This window comes from Aotus nancymaae, unplaced genomic scaffold (genome assembly GCF_030222135.1).
Source record: "Aotus nancymaae isolate 86718 unplaced genomic scaffold, 86718_ANA_hifiasm-v0.15.2.pri h1tg000018l, whole genome shotgun sequence".
In the NCBI taxonomy this organism is placed as follows: domain Eukaryota; kingdom Metazoa; phylum Chordata; class Mammalia; order Primates; family Aotidae; genus Aotus; species Aotus nancymaae.
The window spans coordinates 8,863,442-8,883,432 of NW_026988430.1; the positions used below are offsets into that span (position 1 = coordinate 8,863,442).

Sequence of the window (19,991 nt, forward strand, 5' to 3'; positions counted from 1 at the left end):
GCTGCCCAGGGTCAGACAGTGAGTTGAGAGCAGGCAGGCCAGGGGCCAGGCACCTCCACCCAGCTAGCTAACCCAGCTGGGCCCCTTGTTGGGCAGGGACTCCACCTTCCTGGAAACTGGAGCCGGGGCTAGGGCCATCGTGGCCACCTTGTCAGTTCTTGACCCACTTCTGGTTTCTCTGCCCATGAGCTTCCCTGAGGCCCTGTCGGTTACCCAGGATGGTCCCTGAAGCCAGCATTCTGGTCTTGTGCAATTGGCTGTCCTGCTCTGGGATTGGAAGTATGAAGGGGTTAGACCCAGCTAGGAACCTTCCACAACCTGACCAGACCCGGCTTCAGAATCCTTCTCAATACAGCTCTCTAGGTAAGCTCTATCAAGTCAAGATGTGCTTCGGAACAATGAGAAGGTACTTACGTGCAGCAGGCTTTGGCACCTGCTCATGCCCACAGCTATCCAACAGTGGCCTAGCTGTCTCTGCAAGTGGCAAGCACCCCTTCTCAGAATGTGTGACAGTGTGTCAGCCAAGAATGGCCCCCCACAGCTAGGGCACTGCACGGCCCGGCAGGGGTGGAGAAGGGGAGGGCCAGAGAAGGCTTGAGGTTCCTTTCAGTGGCAAAATTCAGGTGGACAATGCTCAGCTGGACTCACTCCACTTCCACCAATGAGGACCACACCTCCCTCACCCGTGCATCCTGGCCTGGAAAGTTTCCACCACTGCAAAGCTCACAGACTCAGAGAGGGTGTGCACTCTGCTTGAAGTTGCTCAGCACAGCCAGGAAACAGGCAGTATTGAACCAGGACCTCCAGGCCAGTCTCAGATGGACTGGGGCTGCTTTTCAATCTCCATACCTACCCCCCACTCCATAACAAAAGCTCTCCCCACCAGAGAGCTCATGGTGTGTGCGCGCGCCCTCACAGTGAATCAGAGTCACTCTAAGGGAGAGTGAGAGGAAGCCCTGCGATTCCTCCTCTCCCTGCTCCACCCCGTTTCTGTGCCTTCTTCTGGGGAACCTGCTCACCAGGTCAGCAGAAACTAAAAACACCCCCTAACAACAGAGGCCCTTTGAGACGGGGCAGCCCACTGTCACCTGCTAGAGGACCTGGGAACCCTACCCTGCAAAGAAAGTGCAATCCCCAAGAAGGTGAGGAGGAATCCTCCACCCAGGAGGCCGCCATGGAAGCAGCAGAGACCCCTAGGGGCCCATGCTGGGCTCCCGTGTTGGGCTCTGAGTGAGGCCATATTGAGGGGGTCCAGTGGCTGGTCGGGCCGCGGCTGCAGGAGTCCCCGCGCTGCCTCACCTTCTGCGCCTGGCTGATCATCTTCCGCACCACCTCTTTGATGTGGGCCTGCCCGTCTATGGGGGGCTGCATGTAGACGCTGGCCCGGGTCACGCCGCGGTAGGCGATGGTGTCGGGCCAGCCCAGGTCCAGCTGCGGGATGGAGCGGTCCGACTTCTGGGGCCAGTACTCCAGGGAGGGCAGCGGCTCGGCCTCGGTGGGGACCCCATCCGCCCCGCTGGCTTCCTCGCCGTCACCGACCCCGTTGTCCTCCGGCCCCTGGGAGGGGCCCGTGCCCCGAGGGTCCTCAGAGCCCGGGTCGTACACCTCGATGGTCTCCAGGATACGCTTGAGCTCCAGCTCCGAGAGGAAGTCTCGGATGTTCTCCCGCTTGAGCACCTCATAGAAGGCGTCCCGGCCGCGGGCCACTAGGGCCTCCAGCGCCAGCCGCTGCTCCTCGCTGTAGAAGAACTCGGGCTTGGACTCGCTGGAGCGCCAGTTCACGTGGTTGTCATCCAGACACTGCACCTGGGAGAAGGCCATGGTGCCGCCTGCCCGGGCACTGCTGCCAGGGGTGGGTGGGCAAGGTCCGGTTCCTAGCTCCGACCCGGCTGGGGCACCGCGCGCTCGGGGGCCTCTCCGCGGCCTCTGCTCCTCTGCCCATGAACAACCTGCAGGAAAGACCTGATGAGCCCAGCTCGGCGCAGAGGGCGGGCTGCGCGGGGAGGGGCTGCTGGGGGCGGGGCCGGAGCCCACGGGGCGTGGGAAGGACGGAACTGGGACTGGGGACTGGGGCTGGAGCTGGGAGGATGAGGTGGGGGACGGGACTGGGACGGGGAGAAAGTAGGGGATCGGGACATCGGCGAGGAGCCGTGCGCGACGTCCCAGGGCTCATCGCGCCTCTGCGTGCAGAGGACAGGGAACCCACATCCCAGATTTCCGGAGCTGCCTGAAGTCCTAGCAACTTCTGAGGGGGAAATAGGGCAGCCGGAGATCTTCCCAGTAGCTTCTTAGAGTGGGAGGCTGCCCCGGCACAGCGGCGCCCGGCAAGCCGAGGGCTTCCGGGTAAGGGAGGGTATTAAAATCCCCGGGTGCTGGCAACCCAGGAGGCCTGCCTGGAGGAGGCCGGGGCTCGGGGAAGGGTCCAGGAGACCCGGAAGCGCGGCTGGGGGGTGGCGGCCCCCTTTGAGACCCAGGATCCCGGGGGCGCGGCCGGTACTCGCTTACCGAGCGGACGCGGGCGGAGCGGGGCGCACTCGGGACGGCAGCAGCAGCGGCGCGAGGCCGGGTGGGGGCGCGCGGGTGACTCAGGGCCGCCCCGCCCACCCCACTGCCGCCACCTGCGGTCACGTGCCGCCCGGGGCGGGGCCGGAAGCTGATTCACCCCTCTGCAGGCAGACAGACCTGGGGCAGGCGCACTGCCCACGGTCCTCTGGTGGCCGAATTCCCAAAAGCTCAGGGGCCAAAACCCAAGAACTCCTGGAAAACCCAGCCCAGAGAGAGACAGTGTTCTCCCTGAGGTCACACAGCGGGTCAACAGCCTTGGCACTCCCAGGGTCCCCAGGGTCTGTTGGTGATCCTGGATCAACCCTGGCGGTGCCATCTCGCCTGTGTGGCGAGAAGTCCGTGTGGCCCTATAGATACCCAGCTGTCCAGTAGTGGAAATAGGTCTAGGGTACTGTGCTGGGAGCCGCCAGGCAGGGCTAGGGCACTCACTGGCCCAAGCTCAGGGCTTTCCTGAGCAGGTACCCAGTTCTCAGTCCTGAGCCCTAATCCCTTCTGGGAGGGGTCCCTGGACTGCGTCTGTGTGGTGGGCAGCACTCCACCTGAACCCTAGGACCGGGAGGGGCCAAGAGGGCCGCTGCGGGCTGGGGTCAGACCCAGCTCTCTGCTGAGCGTCCCTTGGGGTTGGGACCCTGGTTATGGGGAGCGTGGAGACCACATCTGAAGGCAGGTTGTGAGGGTGGGACAGCAAAGCCCATTAAACCTGGCCCAACAAACAGCCCCCACCCCATCGCGTGCCGCAGCCAGTCTGCCAGGCACCCAGCCCAGCCCTTCCTCCCATCCCCCATACTTGCTCTGGATCTGGATGGGGCTGGTTTGGGGCCCTTAAGGATACTGCTGCTCTCGGTCACTGGTGACATCTCTAGGCCTTGTGCCCTCAAGCCCCCCCCCCTCCTCCAAGGCCTTCTCCACCATCCATCACCCATCAGGGTGATGAGTCCACTGCCCTGGGCAATGACTGGCCTCCCAGGTCACCAGCCCCTCAAGCCTGAAGTCCCACACTCTGCCATACAGCCCCACCCCAGCCTCAAGGGCTCTATGCTACTGAACACAGTGGTCCTGGGGGGACAGGCATCCTCCCCTTGCCGCAGGGCCAGATAGGGGAGGTAGTCCCAGAGGGAGAGGCCTGCCCTGAGGGTCCTGAAGCCCCATTCACAGCCTCTCTGCCACTGTGATCCCCTGCAAGACCCTCTCTGAGCTGCCTCAGCTTCTCGCTGTGTTCTTGCCAATGCACAGAGGCTGGGGAGTTCAGGAAGGGAGTCTAAGGCCTCACCCTCCCCTCCACCACCCCCACACTTCTGCAGTTGATGAACAGGAAGGCTGTGTGCACCCAGTTTTCCCCGGTAGCAATGATTTGCATAACTATAACACAGTAATATCACAGCCAGAAATTGACACTGGTGCAATCCACAGAGCTTACTTAGATTTCACCAGGTTTTTGTTTGTTTTGGGACAGGGTCTTGCTCTGTCACCTAGGCTGGAGTGCAGTGGTACAATCACTTCTCAATGCAGCTTTGAACTCCTGGGCTCAAGGGATATTTCTGCCTCAGCCTCCTGAGTAGCCGAGACCACAGGCACCGTGCTCAGCTAATATCTTTTCCTTTCTTTTTTCTTTCTTTCTTTTTTTTTTTTTTTTTTTTGTTGTTGTAGAGACAGGGGTCTCACTGTGTTGCTGAGACTCCTGGCCTCAAGTGTTTCTCCCACCTTAGCCTCCCAAAGTTCTGGGATTACAGGCGTGAGCCACTACATTGGCCAGATTTCACCAGTTTTACATGCACTCATTTGTGTGTGGGTATACAACCTTACTATATGTATAGATTTGTGTAACCACCATTACAGTCAATATACAGTGCTATTCTGTCACTACAAAGATAGATCTCCCTCTCTGTAGCCATCCCCATCCCTTCCTCTGACCACCATTCCTAACTCTGGCAACCCCTAATCTATTCTACAATTCGACCATTTTGCTATTTCAAGAATGCTGTATAAATGGATGATATAGGATATAACCTTTTGGGATTGACCTTTTTTTCCACTTGGCATAATTCTCCAGCAAGTCATCCAGGCTGTTTCATGCATCAATGGTTTGTGTTTTTCATTGCTGACTAGTATTCCACAGTATGGATATACCACAGTTTGCTTAACCATTTCAATGATTGACAGATATGTGGAGTTTCCAGCTTTTAATCATTACAAATAACCTTGCTATGAGCATTCAGATACGTATGTATATAAACATCAGGTTTCATTTCGCTGACATAAATGCCCAAGAGTGTTATTCCTGGGCCCTGGTAGTTGCATGTTTGAAAACTGCCATACTTTTTCCAGAGTGGCTGCACCATTTCACATTCTCACCAACAATGTGTGGTAGGTCATATCTTATTGTGGTTTATGTAGAGACAAACCTCTACATTTAACATTTTATTTGGGAAGAAAGAATTGCAGTTCGGGTCATACACAAAGACTGGGTGGTCTTTGATGTGTCTGGAGAACACAGAGAAGGTTAGAGGTTTCTAAAAAGCAGACGTGTTACTTAGTGCTCTTTGAGAAAGTTCCTTGGCACTGGTAAGGATTTGGGGAGCTGGAGAGTTCCAATTGGTAAGTGACGGTGGTGAGCAAAGTTAGTCCTAGATTCGTAGCAAGTTATCTCAGCAGCTATAGATAAAATTGATTTCAGGTTATAACAGAGAGTTTCGCCAGCCAAGCTCACAGGCAATTGCATTTTTGAACAATGTTATGTATGCTGAGTGCTTCCCCCGCACCCACCCCGCCTCTTAACTCAGACCCAATGTGTATAATCAACATTTACAGCCTAACCTTAGGTCTTAAAGATTTTTTCCTGTTATTTTCCCTAAAAGTTTGATAGTTTTTTTTTAACTTTTTTTTTTTTTTTTTTTTTTAGAGATGGAGTTTCGCTCTTGTTACCCAGGCTGGAGTGCAATGGCACGATCTCGGCTCACCGCAACCTCCGCCTCCTGGGTTCAGGCAATTCTCCTGCCTCAGCCTCCTGAGTAGCTGGGATTACAGGCATGTGCCACCACTACCAGCTAATTTTTTGTATTTTTAGTAGAGATGGGGTTTCACCATGTTGACCAGGATGGTCTCGATCTCTTGACTTTGTGATTCACCCGCTTTGGCCTCCCAAAGTGCTGGGATTATAGGCGTGAGCCACCGCGCCCGGCTTTTTTTTTTAACATTTTACATTTAAATTTGTGATTTATTGTGAGTTAATTTTCATATAAAGTGTGAAATTTAGATTGAGGGTAGGTTTTTGGCCTATAGAGTTTCCCAGAAGACTTTTTATACTCTTCTGTAAAGAAGAAGGAGACAGTCTCAGATTTTTTGTTGTTGTTGTTTTTTGGAGACCCAGTCTTGCTCTGTCTCCCAGGCTGGAGTGCAGTGGCTTGATCTCAGCTCACTGCAACCTCCATTGCCCCGGTTCAGCGATTTTCGTGCCTCAACCTCCCAAGTAGCTGGGACTACAGGTGCACCACGGCACCTGGCTAATTTTTGTATTTTTTGGTAGAGACAAATTTTTGCCATCTTGCCCAGGCTGGTCTCAAACTCCTAGCCTCAAGTGATTCGCCCACTTCAGTTCCCCAAAGTGCTAAGATGATAGGTGTGAGCCACTGTACCTGGCCAGCCACTGAGATTTATTTTTTTTTGAGAAGACAACAGTTTCACTTTTGTCGCCCAGGCTGAAGTGCAATGGCACGATCTCGGCTCACCACAACCTCTGCCTCCCTGGTTCAAACAATTCTCCTGCCTCAGCTTCCCGAGTAGCTGGGATTACAGGCATGCACCACCACACCCAGCTAATTTTGTATTTTTAGTAGAGACAGGGTTTCTCCACATTGGTCAGGCTGGTCTTGAACTCCCAACCTCAGGCGATCTGCCTGTCTCAGCCTCCCAAAATGCTGGAATTACAGGCGTGAGCCGCTGTGTCTGGTCGCCTCAGAGATCTTAATAATCAGTCAGGATCATACAGCAAGGGATTGAGAAAGCTGAGTTTGTTGTTGTTTGTTTGTTTGAGACAGGGTCTGGCTCTCACCTCAAGGTTGGAGTGCAGTGGTGCAATCACAGCTCAGAGCCCGGACCTCTCATACTCAAGCAATCCTCCCACCTCAGCCTTCTGAGTAGCTGAAGCTACAGGCACGAACCACCATGCTAATTTTTAAAATTTTTTGGTAGAAACGTGTTTTCATCAGGCTTTGTTTTTTGATAGAGATGGGGTCTCCCTATATTGGTAAGGTTGGTCTTGAACTCCTGGCCTCAAACAATCCTGCCTCAGCCTCCCAAAGTGTTAGGATTATAGACGTAAGCCACTCTGCCTGGCTGAGAACCGGATTCAAACCCAGGTCTGGGAGCCTTTCTCCTGCTCCCTTCTGCAGTGGCAGTGTCTGGACTGGCTCCTGGGGATGGGCCGGGCCTGGTTAGGGAGTGGAGAGCAACTTGTTTTTTTAGTTATTTTTATTTTTTTAATTTTAAATCACTTTTTTACTTTTAAAATTTAAAATTTTTTGGTGCCGTGACTCGGATACAAACCGAGGTTGCTGCGGGAGAGCAACTTGATTACTCCCCAAGAGAATCATTCACTTATTCAACAGATACTGGCTGAGGCCATCATATGTTTGCTTGTGTTAAGCACTGTTGAGACCCAGACTTTTCCCTGAGGCCCCATAGTCATAGTCTGGCGTCGGGGGGGGGGGGGGGGGTGGGAGGCGGGACAGTCATAGGTCATAGAGTTATTGGTGCCATGGAGGATACAGCCCCAAAGCCTGACGAGCCCAGATGTCCATATGAATTGAGAAGAATGAGTACGAGTTCCCTGGGATAAACTCAGAGAAGGGTGGAAGGTGGGAAGGGTGTTCCAGGGAGAAGGAACAGCAAACACAGAGACCCAGAGGTGTCCAGGAGAGCCTGGGGGGTGCTGGAAGTCTGGGTGAAATTAGGGAGAGGGTGGCCGAGCAAGGTGGCCATAGCAAGGGGCGTGGGAGGCCGTGATTAGAGCCTGTGATCCCCCGCAGGGGCTGAGAGGAACAGAGCGGTGAGAGCAGGGAGGACCGTGGGCGGACTGGTGCTTTTAGGGGTCCCTTGGCTTGCTTGCAGGGGGAGTAGATTAAGAGGCACAGCGAGGAGGGGCTGCAGCTCCCCCAGTAACCAAGCAGGACTGGGCATTGGCCATGGGGAGGGAGATGGTGAGGAGGGGCAACTGTCAGGTTCCGGTGTGGGCCTTGGCTGGATGGGGCCGGGGGTGGGGTGCGGGGCTGGGTGCTGATGCAAACGTGGGGCCCAGAGGGAAGCTCCCAGGCCTGCAGAAGCCAGCACCCTGGCAAAGCCATAGACCCCTGCCAGCTCCCCAACTCTCATGCTCCACCCCTCCGCCCCGCCTCCCCGGGGCTGCTTACTCTGGATTAGGCACCTGGGGGACTGTGTTTCAATGGTGACACCACCGCCACTGTTCTTATAAAGGAGAGGTTGTTTTTTCCTGCTGCTCAGCACAGACACTTGGTCAAACCAGTGGTACTCTGGGCGGTTTCCCCTGCAGAGAACTGGAATGGGCTGAAGAAACACAAAGAATCTCCTGACTCGGGCTTTCTGAGCCATTATATGGCTGCGATGCCTCACCTGTCTCTCCCAGAAGGGCTGGGTCCTCTGAGTCCCATTCAGCCTCCCCAGGCTCAAAGCCCATCAGCAGTTGCCTATCACCTGTCCTCTGAATCCTGGACTCCAGTGCCCTCAGAATTCTGCCATGGGGCCCCCAGCTCTGTCTTGGGTCTGACTTTGTCCCCCAGGCAAGTTATGTCCTTTCTGGTCCTGCAAAACTAATGGGGGTGGAGGTGGCAGGATAGGGCAGCTGGATCAAACAGTGCCTGAACTCCTCGTGGCTCTTTCTGGGATTACTTCTCTGCTCCTCCTCTCCTCCTGTGCCTTTCCTCCCTCCTCCTCACCGTGCAGTCACTTAATCATTCATTCAACCAGTGTTCCCAGGAAGTCTCTTCTGGGCCTGGCCCTGGACGGGGCAGGCGATACCTGAGACTTGTAGATGATTCAAACCCAGTGTCTGCCCTAGGGGAGCTTCCATCCTGGTGGGGAAGGTAGACTATGTAAACAAACAACTGTGATTCAATCTTTGGCCTTAGGAGCCCTTGGGAGGAAGCTGCTACTGCCTAGGGGGTTGGGAGAGTCAGGGACGGCCTTAGAGGACAAGCCCTTTGCAATGGGCCTTGAAAAGGGAGGTAAACAAGGGTGGAGGTGGGTGTCAGACAGACAGTGGTGCCCTGGGAGGAGGGACTGCAAAGGCATGGAGGCGTCCAAGGGCTGGGTGTGCGTGAGAAAATACAAGCAGGTCAGGGTGGCTGGTGCATGGTGCTAAGAGGTTCTGGGACCAATTGTCAAGGGCCTCAAATGCCATAGAAAGGATTTTTTTTCCCAAGGATGCCATAGGCTGAGAGGTGGACGCAGGGAGGAGGGTCCTGAGAAATAAGGGATCTGCTTAGAGCTGTGATTCCAAAGTGTAGAGGGGATGGATGGGAGGCTGGGAGGAGCATGGGACTGGGCAGGGCGGGCCCCAGAGGGGAGAGGGGAGAAGCCATGGGCCCGGGGGGCTGATGGGAGGAGGCAGGGAAGTGCCTAGGGGGATGACTGGGACCAGGTGTCCAGGAAGCCTGTAGCTCAAACCGGCTGGGCTGGAGACTGCGACTCGGTCAAGGGTGCCAGAGTAGAGGACACTGCCCCAGCCCAGCTGGACTGGAGGAAGGGGTCTGAAATCTGCCCTTCCCCATGGACTGGGCATCTAAGAAGGGAAGTATCTGAAAGGGGCTTTGGAGGGGGCAGTCTGCACAGGGAGCCCCAAGCCACAGAAATGTCAATGCCGGCCGCCACGCTGCGGCTGTGTGGCAACTCTGTCTGCCCCTCACAGGCCGCTCAGCGCTGCCCATCAGCTGTGTCTCAACTTCCCGTAATCATCATCTCCTGCTTAGCTCCGCACTCTGGTCCCTGCTGAAAACCCATGGGGGCAGGGGCCAAAGGTTTCTATAAAGTCCTTTTTTTTTAATTTTTGAGATGGAGTTTCACCCTTGTTCCCCAGTCTGGAGTGCCACTCTTGTTCCCCAGTCTGGAGTGCAATGGCACGATCTCGGCTCACTACAACTTCCACCTCCCAGGTTCAAGGGATTCTCCTGCCTCAGCCTCCCGAGTAGCTGGGATTCCAGGCATGTGCCACCACACCTGGCTAACTTTGTATTTTTAGTAAGATGGGGTTTCACCGTGTTGGCCAGGATGGTCTCCATCTCCTGACCTCAAGATCTACCCATCTTGGCCTCCCAAAGTGCTGGGATTACAGGCATGAGCCAGCCCGCCCAGCCCTAGAAAGTCTTTTATGGGAGGAAAAAGTGAATGTGGGTCAACTCTTTCCATCCCTACATATCGCTAGGCTGAAGTCTGCCTTAAGACCGCCAACACCAGCAAAATCTCACTGAGCAGAGCAGTGAGGGAGCCCTATACCTCAGGGCTGTGGATGCAGGTTGGGGTTCTGCCCCCACACAGGGCAGGAGGCCAAGGGATGCATGGATTTAGGGTTCAGTCGGGATCTGGCCTGAGCCTGGGAAATTCATGAGTCCTTCATTCATTCAATAGATGAGCCGTGTGCAGCACCCCAGCCATGGGGAGATGGCACAAGGCAAATCTCATCCTCTCGGGACTTGCCTGCCACAGGAAAGAACCGAATAAACATGTCCAAGTCCTCCCTGGGATGAAAAGGGACGAGCGAAAGCGATGAAGAGGGGACAGATGGAGAGTGGGGCACGGAGGACAGACCCAAAGGCGGGAAGGAGGCAGTCATTGGGGAGGCCTCAGGCGGGAGTGAGGACAGACATGTGGGGAGGGCTAAGGGTCTGGGTCACCCAGGGTCTTGCAGACTGTGGAGAGGCTGAGTGACTGGAGAGTCCTGGGCGTCGGCTTAGCTCTCTGCTGCAGGAAATAGCCTGGCCTAAAGCCTGGACCCCAGAGTCGGAGACAGGGGTGTGGATGGGCTCTGACCCCCTGTCCTACAGCCAGGAAGCTGGAGCGGCAGGCCTTGACAGCACGTGGGCTTTCCCCGTGGTCCTGCTGCATGAGTCGCAGCTGGGCGACAGCATGCTCAAGCTGGCTGCCCCCGGACACGACTTGTCGACTAATCTCTGAGTGAACACAAAGCCCAGGGGACAGGTGGAGTGCCTGGGGCAGGGCCCATCCTGCTGGCCTCTCCCCTCTCTAGCCTCCATTTCCCCCTTTGGGGAGGAAGACTGGGGGCAAGTGGGGGAAGGGAGGCTCGTGCCCCAGATAGACTCTAATGGCAGACCTCACACAGCAGAGCCAAAGCAGGCGAGTCCCGGCCCGGGAAAGTGGGATCAGGGAGAAGGTTAGGATGGAGAGCAGCAGGTGGGAAAAGGGTTTTCAGAGGCCACACCCTCCCAATGGCTCAGATTGGGAAACTGAGGCCCAGGGCCAAGTGGTAACAGGTCAGAGGTATTGACGGAGCAGGTCTGGGCCCCAGCCCTGTCTTGCCCACCCAGATGCCCATATCTATGGGGAGAGACACCAAGTGTCCCTCTCTTGCGCAGATGACGTGGGCTGCGTGGTGCCATCGGAGTGCCTGCGGGCCTGCGGGGCCGAGGTCGGCTGCTCCAACATCGCCTACCCCAAGCTGGTTATGGAACTGATGCCCACCGGTGAGGCAGTGTGGGTACGGGTCTGGGTGGGGGCGTGGAGTGGAACCTGGGGCCCAGTGCGAGTGGGGGCTGCAGAAGTCACTTTGGATTCAGTGTGATGCTGGGTGACATCCAGGTGGGCTGTTCTGCTCCTAGCGAAGGAGACTGGACGCACTCATAATAGAAAACACTTGTGCCGGGCACGGTGGCTCACGCCTATAATCCTAGCACTTTGGGGGCCGAGGTGGGTGGATCACCTGAGGTCAGGAGTTCAAGACCAGTCTGGCCATCATGATGAAACCCCATCTTTTTTTTTTTTTTTTGAGACGGAGTTTCGCTCTTGTTACCCAGGCTGGAGTGCAATGGCGCGATCTCGGCTCACCGCAACCTCCGCCTCCTGGGTTCAGGCAATTCTCCTGCCTCAACCTCCTGAGTAGCTGGGATTACAGGCACGCGCCACCATGCCCAGCTAATTTTTTGTATTTTCAGTAGAGATGGGGTTTCACCATGTTGACCAGGATGGTCTCGATCTCTTGACCTCGTGATCCACCCGCCTCGGCCTCCCAAAGTGCTGGGATTACAGGCGTGAGCCACCACGCCCGGCAAAACCCCATCTTTAAAAAAAAAAAAAAAAAAGAGAGAACACTCGAAGACCCACTGTGTGCCGCCACCATCCCCAGAGCTTCCCAGGTGATGCACTGGCTTCCTTTTCTCGAGAACCCCTAGTGCTGTTAGTATCATTCCCATTTTTTTTTTTAGATGGAGTTTTGCTCTTGTCGCCCAGGCTGGAGTGCAATGGTATGGTCCCCATTCATTGCACCCTCTGCCTCCTGGGTTCAAGCTATTCTTCTGCCTCAACCTCCGAAGTAGCTGGAATTACAGGCGTGCACCACCACACCCGGCTAATGTTTGTATTTTTCATAGAGACAGGGTTTCACCATGTTGGCCAGGCTGGTCTCAAACTCCTGACCTCAGGTGATCCACCCACTTTGGCCTCCCAAAGTGCTGGGATTACAGGCGTAAGCCACCATGCCTGGCCTATATCATCCCCATTTTAAAGACAGGGAAACTGAGACCCAGAGAGGTTAAATGACCTAGCCCAGGTCACATGGCAAGTAAGCTGCAAAGCTGGATTCTAACCTGATGCATCTGCCTGCACATCCCAGCCTCCTATCTCGTGCTGTACCATCTCTTGAGAAAGGCCACCCATTCTCTCTTCTTGTATGCCTATTGGGTGCCAGGCACTTTACTAAAGTTTCTCATTAAGTGCTATGAGATAGGGTTATTGGCTCCATTTTACAGATGGGGAAACTGAGGCAGAGAGAGAAAGTGACTTGTCTGAGGTTATATAGTAACTGCGACACAAACCCAAGACACAAACTGCTTACTCCGCTAGGATCAGGAGCTCAGGAACGCCCAGTCCCCTACATCTGCAGGCACCAGTGTCTATCCTCTGCAACACCCCCCACCCCGAGACACTGCAAGCCAACAGGGAGAACTAGGGGGCAAGTTTGGCTTTTTCCATGTTTCTCGTGGTGGTAGTATCCCTGCCATTCTAATATGAAGTGATGAGTTCCCCATCACAGAAGGTATGTAAATAAAAGCAACATAGCAAGAGGTGTGAGAGGTCAGACCCTAAGCAAAAAGAGGAAAGTTTCCTGAGCCCTTGCAGCCTGAGCCTTTCCTCTACAGATTCTCAGGTGCTGGAGCTTTCCCTGGTCCCCTCCCGCTGACCCCCTCCCTGTAATCCTCTCTTCCTGAAAGCTCCCAGGTGAATCCCACCCTGCTCTTTTCTCCTCCCTCCCTCCTGCAGAGCTCAAATCCAAAGGAGGTGAGTGCACAGACCAGGGATGAGATCTTGGCTCTGCCACTCGCTGGCCAAGATATTTGGGGCATGCCACTTCCCTGCTTGGAGCCTGGGTGTCCTCATTTGTAAATTGGAGATAATGCCATCTACCCACCCTCAGCGTTGTTGCTGGGATTAAACATAATGACATAAGGAGAATGCCTGGTGCAGGCTTGGCCACGCTGTGGTTCCACCTTGGGGTTTTGCTCTCCTCTTCTGTTCTGGGCACAGGCACTCGCTAAGCCCCCAGGGCTGACATGGAGCCATTGTTGGGCTGCAGTCCCTCTCTAGGCTTTGAGTTCCTCTCGGAGAAATGGATGGAATAAGCCCCAAGTTAATCCATCTCCATGAGCAACACAAGGGGGTGGAGCAATGTTTTGGGGAAAACCGTGGTTCGACTCACTTTCCTTGGGGCTCCATCCCAGTCAGCTTCTGACAAGGGAACAGAGGGCCCAGAGACACCTGGAAGTCACACAGCAAATCAGACGCAGAACCAAGGCCAGATGCAGAACCCAGCCAGGCAATAAATGGCTGTGCCTTCGGGGCAGGGGGGCCTATGTCAGGCTTATCCTGGGACAGATGGGCAAGAGTTTATGGAGGTCAAGGAGATACTTAAAATTGCAAGAGTCCTTAGAGACAGACTTGGACTAATCCCCAGAGAGAGGAGGTGACCAGTCTGAAGCCACAAAGCATGGAGTGGGTGGGCGAGCATCCTTCCACCTTCTTTAGGGCTCCCTACCCTCAGGCCTTCCTGAGCCCACAACTCCCAGAAGGCCTTGCACAGCAATGCTCCCTGAACCGCCTAGGGGAGCCCTCACTCCCATTCTGGAGAACCACAGGGCCAAGGAGAGAGGGATCCACTATGCCTGCTGGGTCCTGCCATGCACGAGACTTGGCGGAAAATTCCAGAGCCTAGGCCAAGGCATGCTGGGGCGAGCTGTGCATCTGGCCCAGGGTGTGACCTCCAAGCAGAGGTCCCGCCTTAGCCTTCCTCTCCCACCCCACCGCACCCCAAAGCCCTGCCGCTGGCCTGCTGCGAGTCCCTGGGCCATCTCTTCCCCTCTCTGAGCTTCCATTTCCTCATCTGTCAGGCGGGTTAATCATGCTTTCCCCGGACGAAGGCATGGGTGTGAAAGTGCTTTGTCAACGCCGGGCTCTGCAGAAAGGAGAGGCCCGATCGCAGCCTCAGCAATATGAGTCATTACGGTTCGGCCTGGGGTTGCCAGCGAGCCGCGGGCGCCAGCAGCCAGCTCCGAAGGCCCCACAGTTTGTATTTGGCCTCCCCAGGCTCCTCTTTTGGGGTCTTGCTCACCACCACCCTCCTCAGCCTCTCTCCCTCCCGGCCCTCCGCCCGCAGGGGCATGTGAACGGCGGGGGAGCCTCAGACAGAAGAACCCAGGTGGGAGGGGCTCCTGGGCCTTGGCAAGGCCGGGCAGGGTCATGCCTCCTCCATCCCACCCCAGGTCTGCGGGGGCTGATGATCGCAGTGATGCTGGCCGCGCTGGTGTCCTCGCTGACTTCCATCTTCAACAGCAGCAGCACGCTCTTCACCATGGACATCTGGAGGCGGCTGCGGCCCCGCTCCGGGGAGAGGGAGCTTCTGCTGGTGGGCCGGTACGGGGTGGCGCCGGTACTGACTTTGAGGGATGAGCGGGAGTTTGCCACTTAGAGAAAGGTGGATGCCAGGGCCGGGCACGGTGGCTCACGCCTGTAATCCCAGCACTTTGGGAGAACGAGGCGTGAGGATCATGAGGTCAAGAGATTGAGACCATCCCGGCCAACATGGTGAAACTCTGTCCTTACTAAATATATAAAAATTAGCTGGGCATGGTGGCGCACACCTGTAGTCCCAGCTACTTGGAAGGCTGAGGCAGGAGAATCGCTTGAACCAGGGAGGTGGAGGTTGCAGTGAGCCGAGATCACGTCACTGCACTCCAGCCTAGTGACAGAGTGAGGCTGCGTCTCAAAAAAAGAGAGAAAGGTGGATGCCAGGAAGGAGGGAGGAGAACGGCCCAGTGTACCCCATCCACACCACCTCTCACATGGCTCTCCTGTCCACTTCTGTGTGACGACAGCCTCATCTGGGATGCGTCTCTGCCCCGACTCTGATTCCCTCTGCAGGGTCCAGCCCTCCCCTCCCCGCCACGCTACAGATCGCTCTGTCTCCCACAAAACTGGGCCCCCAGCCCTCCTGATGGTTCCCTGCTGCCCCACAGAGGGACCCCGGGGTAGCACTCAGGACAGGCCACACTTGGGCTGCCACATCCCTCAGCCTCCGTGGCCCTGGCCCCACTGAGCTCCAGCCTGTTTCCTCCCAGCCTGGCTTGTCCCCTCCCTTTTCACCTGGATGACTCACGCTGATCTGTCTACACTCTGCCTGTGCCATCCTTCTCCGTGCAGTCCTCCCTGAGACCCTCAGCCAAGGAGTGAGCCCTCTCCCCTCCATAGCCCAGGGATTCTTGCCATATTCTTCCCACAGCACATGTGGCCATTACAGGCCAAGAGGTCTCCCCAACACCCTTCTGCACATGTGTGAGCGCTTCAAGAGGACTGGGGCTGTGTCTGGGGAGCAGGTGGTGTTTGGTTACATGAATAAGTTCTTTGGTGGTGATTTCTGAGATTTTGGTGCACCCCCCACCTGAGCAGTGTACACTGTACCCAATATGTAGTCTTATTTTTTTGAGACTCAGTCTCCTCTGTCGCCCAGGATGGACTGCAGTAGCGCGATCTTGGCTCACTGCAACCTCCACCTCCCGGGTTCAAGCAATTCCCTGCCTCAGCCTTCTGAGTAGTTGGGATTACAGGCGCCCGACACCACACCTGGCTAATTTTTGTATTTTTAGTAGAGACAGGGTTTCACCATGTTGGCCAGACTGGTCTGGAACTCCCGACCTCAGGTGATCCACCCGCCTTGGCCTCCAAAGTGCTGGGATTACAGGCATGAGCCACCGCGCCTGGCCCAATGTATTGTCTTTTATCCCTCACACCCTCCCATCCTTTCCCTGAGTCCCCAAAGTCCATTGTATCATTCTTCTTTTTTTTTTTCCCTTGAGACAGAGTCTTGTTCTGTCGCCGAGGCTAGAGCACAGTGGCATGATCTTGGCTCACTGCAACCGCCACCTCCCTGGTTCAAGTGATCCTCATGCCTCAGCCTCTTGAGTAGCTGGGGATGACAGGCGGGTGCCACCACGCCCAGGTACTTTTTGCATTTTTAGTAAAAACAGGGTTTCACCATATTGGCCAGGCTGGTCTCAAACTCCTGACCTCAGGTGATCCGCCCACCTTGGCCTCCCAAAGTGCTCACAGGCGTGAGCTACTGTCCCCAGCGCATTCTGTCACTCTTACGCCTTTACATCCTCAGAGATTAGCTCCCATGTGCACGTGTCTGTCTATTTGTGCCCTCCCCACGTCTCCAGTCCCGCCCTCCTGTTGTCCTCTGAGCAGTGTGGCCCACTTTGTTGGTCGGGGGTCCAGCCTTCTGGCACTTAGCTTGACCAACAGTGTACCCCCTGGCCAGGAGCCCAGGGCACCCATCCTGGAGTGGGGTCTGCTCCAGAGCTCCAGGCAGCCGTCCCGCGGATGCAAAACAGCCAGGCTTCTGTCGGAAGGGCCTTGTTGGGACATGCCAGAGGCAGGTGCGAGTGAGCTCATCCACGGGCTCATGGCTCCTCCAAAACAAGGAGCCTCCCACCTCTCACAGAGCAGGACACTTCCATGACTTCATGTCCTGCGCATTCAAACCCTTGACCATCTCTCCCTGTCTGGCTCCCCTGCCTCTCCTCAGATGCTGTGTGGCCTGGGGAAGACCCTGCCCCTCTCTGACCATGCATCTCCTCTGCAGCCAGACCTTGCTCTAAGCCCCTCCATGCTCCAGCATCCTGGGCACTGGGACCTGGATGCCCTTATGCCACCCAATGTGACACTGGTAGCCCCTGTACTTGCCCAGTGGCCCTTGTGTCCCCCACCCACTACTTCCTGGCCTCCTTACCCAGGCTCCCACCTGCAACCAAAGTCCTGACCTGGCCTCCTGCTGTGCCAGCTCACCCACCCACCCACCCAGATGCCCGTGCCCTTGACCCTCCTTCCCACCTCTTCTGCCAAGTCAACCCCCCACCCCCGAGCCCTGTGAGCTTGGCGTTCAGCATCCCTGAGGAGCAGGGCACGAGGCTGTATGCTGCAGGCCAGGTTGCTCACCCTCTCTGGACCCCAGTTCTGTCAGCTGCCAGCTGGGTAGAGCAGAATGGGCCTCGTGCCAGGTGTCAGGCCGGCCAGCTCGACTTCCCCTCCCCCTTGCAGCACTGGAATACCCTCAACACCCCAGCCCCTCAAAGCTGTCTCAGCTCCCCCTGCCCTGAATACCACTATCAGAGCGGCATCTCCTAGGCCTGTGGGTCGCGGATCTCTGGCAGGGTGAAATGGCCCCACAGGGGCCTCGGTTGGGGAGATGCAGGGCTTATAGAGAGAAGACCAACAGCCCAGATGCCTGGAGAGGAGGCCATCAAGGGCCGGGTGCGGGACCATACCGGTGACCGCGATGGTCCTATCCAGCTGAGAGGAGCCTAGGGAGCCATCACAGGCTGGGGGCCAGCAATGACCCTGCCTCTGGGTCCCGCTGTTCCGTCACTGCCCTCTCCACTCTCCCATCTGTGTTCTCTGTTGTTCATTGCACAAATGGGGCCCACAGCCTCCTGGAAACCCTCTGTGGGACTCAGAGAGATCTCAGACACCCCTCCTTGAGGGGTTCCACAGTAAGGGTAGCCACAGCCCAGGGAGATGCTGGAGGGCACTGTCCACCCTGATGGTGGCGTGGAAGGGGGTGACATTCCAGGCAGAAGGAGTACCCTCTGGGTTTGGGGGTCCTCTGGCAGCCAGGTAAGAAAGCAGGGTAAGAAGGTGAGGGCCTGGCTAGAGTGGGCCCGGCCTTGGCACAGAGATGCAGCGTCTGGTGTTGGGTGGGGGAGCTGCGTGCAGGGGCGGGGTGGGCAGGCGTTAATGGAGGCCTGCCTGGGCCTTTGATGAGGGCAGCGCCTGCCTGCCTGCCCAGCTAGGGTTTAATTAGCCTTAATCAAGGTGGCACCTCCTTCCTCCACCCTCTCCCTCAGGCCTAGAAGGGAAGAAAGGGAGGGAGGAAGGCAGACAGGAGCGGGGAGGACCCACCCTGGCTGCACACATAGCCTCTGTCACCCCTGCCACCATGGCCAGGGTTCCAGAGAGTCACCCACCACCCACCTTGTGGGTGAGGAATGCCAACTGTGACCCAGGACACAGAGGTGAAGAGCAGATGGATGCCTTGCCCCAGCTTTGTCCCCTTAGCTGGGTCCCATGCCCCTCAAGGCTCTGGGGTGGGACCCTCCTCCTGGAAGCCCTCCTAGATTGATGTTTCCTCTGGGCTGCTCCAGCCCAGCCCTGAGTGTAGGCGACAGGCTCATCTGTTTTCTTCGATGGGCTCTGAATGCTGGGCAGGCACCAGGTCCCACTCCACCCGGTTGGAGATCCTCGGGTAGTTTCCTACGCAGGTGGCCACCTCACCAGTTGGATGAACAAGTGAAGCATGTGCCTGCTGTGGAGGGGGCTCTTGGCCTCAGGGAGAAGTGGGCAGGAGCTAATGTGCAGGGGAGGGGAGGGGAGGGGAAGGAAAGGCAGGCAGTAAACAAGTAGATACCAGGTAAATCTGCCTGTAGTGGTTGGGGCAAGTGCTTTGAAGGAGAGACAAGAGGGAGAGGCTGGGCGGCCAGCACGGAGCTCCAAGGGTTGGCTCCGCAAAGACCCCAGGGCAGGGAAGGAGCAGACAGCACTGAGGGTCAGGAGCTGCACCTGCAGGAGGCAGGGAGCCGCCAAAGGGTTTGGAGCAGGGCAGGACTGGCCAGGTCACTGGTGGCATGGACCAGAGGCCAGGGAGGAGGCTGGAGCTGGGGCAGCAGGGGAGAGATGAGAACGCAGGTCTTAGTGACCAGGGGAGGTGGGAGAGGGCTGAGGAAGGGCCTCCCAGGCCGACCTCCGCCTGCCTTCCACCCACCTGCAGGCTGGTCATAGTGGCGCTGATTGGCGTGAGCGTGGCCTGGATCCCCATCCTGCAGGGCTCCAACAGTGGGCAGCTCTTCATCTACATGCAGTCAGTGACCAGCTCCCTGGCCCCCCCATTGACTGCGGTCTTTGTCCTGGGCATCTTTTGGCGACGTGCCAACGAGCAGGTGGGTGTCGGGGGACAGGTCTCTCTGGGGACGTGCTACAGTCTGTTCCAGTCCTCCTCTGCTGCCTCTGGGGACAGCCTTGGTCCTCCTCCGGTAGCCCCACATGCCCTGCCTCCCTCCTCCCCAGGGGGCCTTCTGGGGCCTGATAGCAGGGCTGGTGGTGGGGGCCACGAGGCTGGTCCTGGAATTCCTGAACCCGGCCCCGCCCTGCGGAGAGCCAGACACGCGGCCGGCCATCCTGGGGAGCATGCACTACCTGCACTTTGCGGTCGCCCTCTTCACACTCAGTGGTGCTGTGGTGGTGGTGGGAAGCCTGCTGACCCCGCCCCCACAGGGTGGTCAGGTGAGCCGGCCCTGACCCCTGACTCTGACCCCCAACAATTTCTTCCTCTAGTCCCATTCTGGTCCCTGACCCTCTCCGACTCCAAATTTTCTAGCCCTGGACTCCCTCACTCCATCTCTTTTTGAACTCAGCTGCCATCTTGCCATTCCCAACCTTTGATCCTGTGTGGGTCACTCCCACCCTGCCACCCCCCACCTCCATCCCTATCCCCACTCATTTCTTACAGATTGAGAACCTTACCTGGTGGACCCTGGCTCGGGACCTGCCGTTGGTAACCAAAGCAGGTAAGTGGGTGACCCTAGGCACTCCTCCACCTTGACACCGGGGCTGAAGGCAGGGGCACCAGGTGTGGCCTTGTG

At 56.8% G+C, this 19,991-nt stretch overlaps 2 protein-coding genes across 4 annotated transcripts in view; one reads left to right on the forward strand and one right to left on the reverse strand.

Annotated features, from left to right (window-relative positions):
* FAM83G (family with sequence similarity 83 member G) overlaps positions 1-1,949 on the reverse strand; it is a 34,180-nt gene extending 32,231 nt beyond the window's left edge. Inside the window, exon 1 of the mRNA XM_012472083.3 lies at positions 1,300-1,949. Within this exon, the coding sequence (XP_012327506.2) occupies positions 1,300-1,821 (522 nt within the window). The 5' untranslated portion in view covers positions 1,822-1,949. The remainder of the gene's footprint in view (positions 1-1,299) is intronic.
* The window catches only part of SLC5A10 (solute carrier family 5 member 10), a 70,072-nt gene that overhangs the window by 49,685 nt on the left and 396 nt on the right, over positions 1-19,991 (forward strand). For 2 of the 3 annotated variants that reach the window (XM_064378250.1, XM_064378251.1), the window contains exons 10-14: positions 11,166-11,273; positions 14,562-14,712; positions 19,121-19,289; positions 19,417-19,632; positions 19,859-19,916. In XM_064378250.1, coding sequence (XP_064234320.1) covers positions 11,166-11,273; positions 14,562-14,712; positions 19,121-19,289; positions 19,417-19,632; positions 19,859-19,916 — 702 coding nt within the window. The remainder of the gene's footprint in view (positions 1-11,165; positions 11,274-14,561; positions 14,713-19,120; positions 19,290-19,416; positions 19,633-19,858; positions 19,917-19,991) is intronic. The other variant, XM_021674766.2, reaches the window with a different exon arrangement.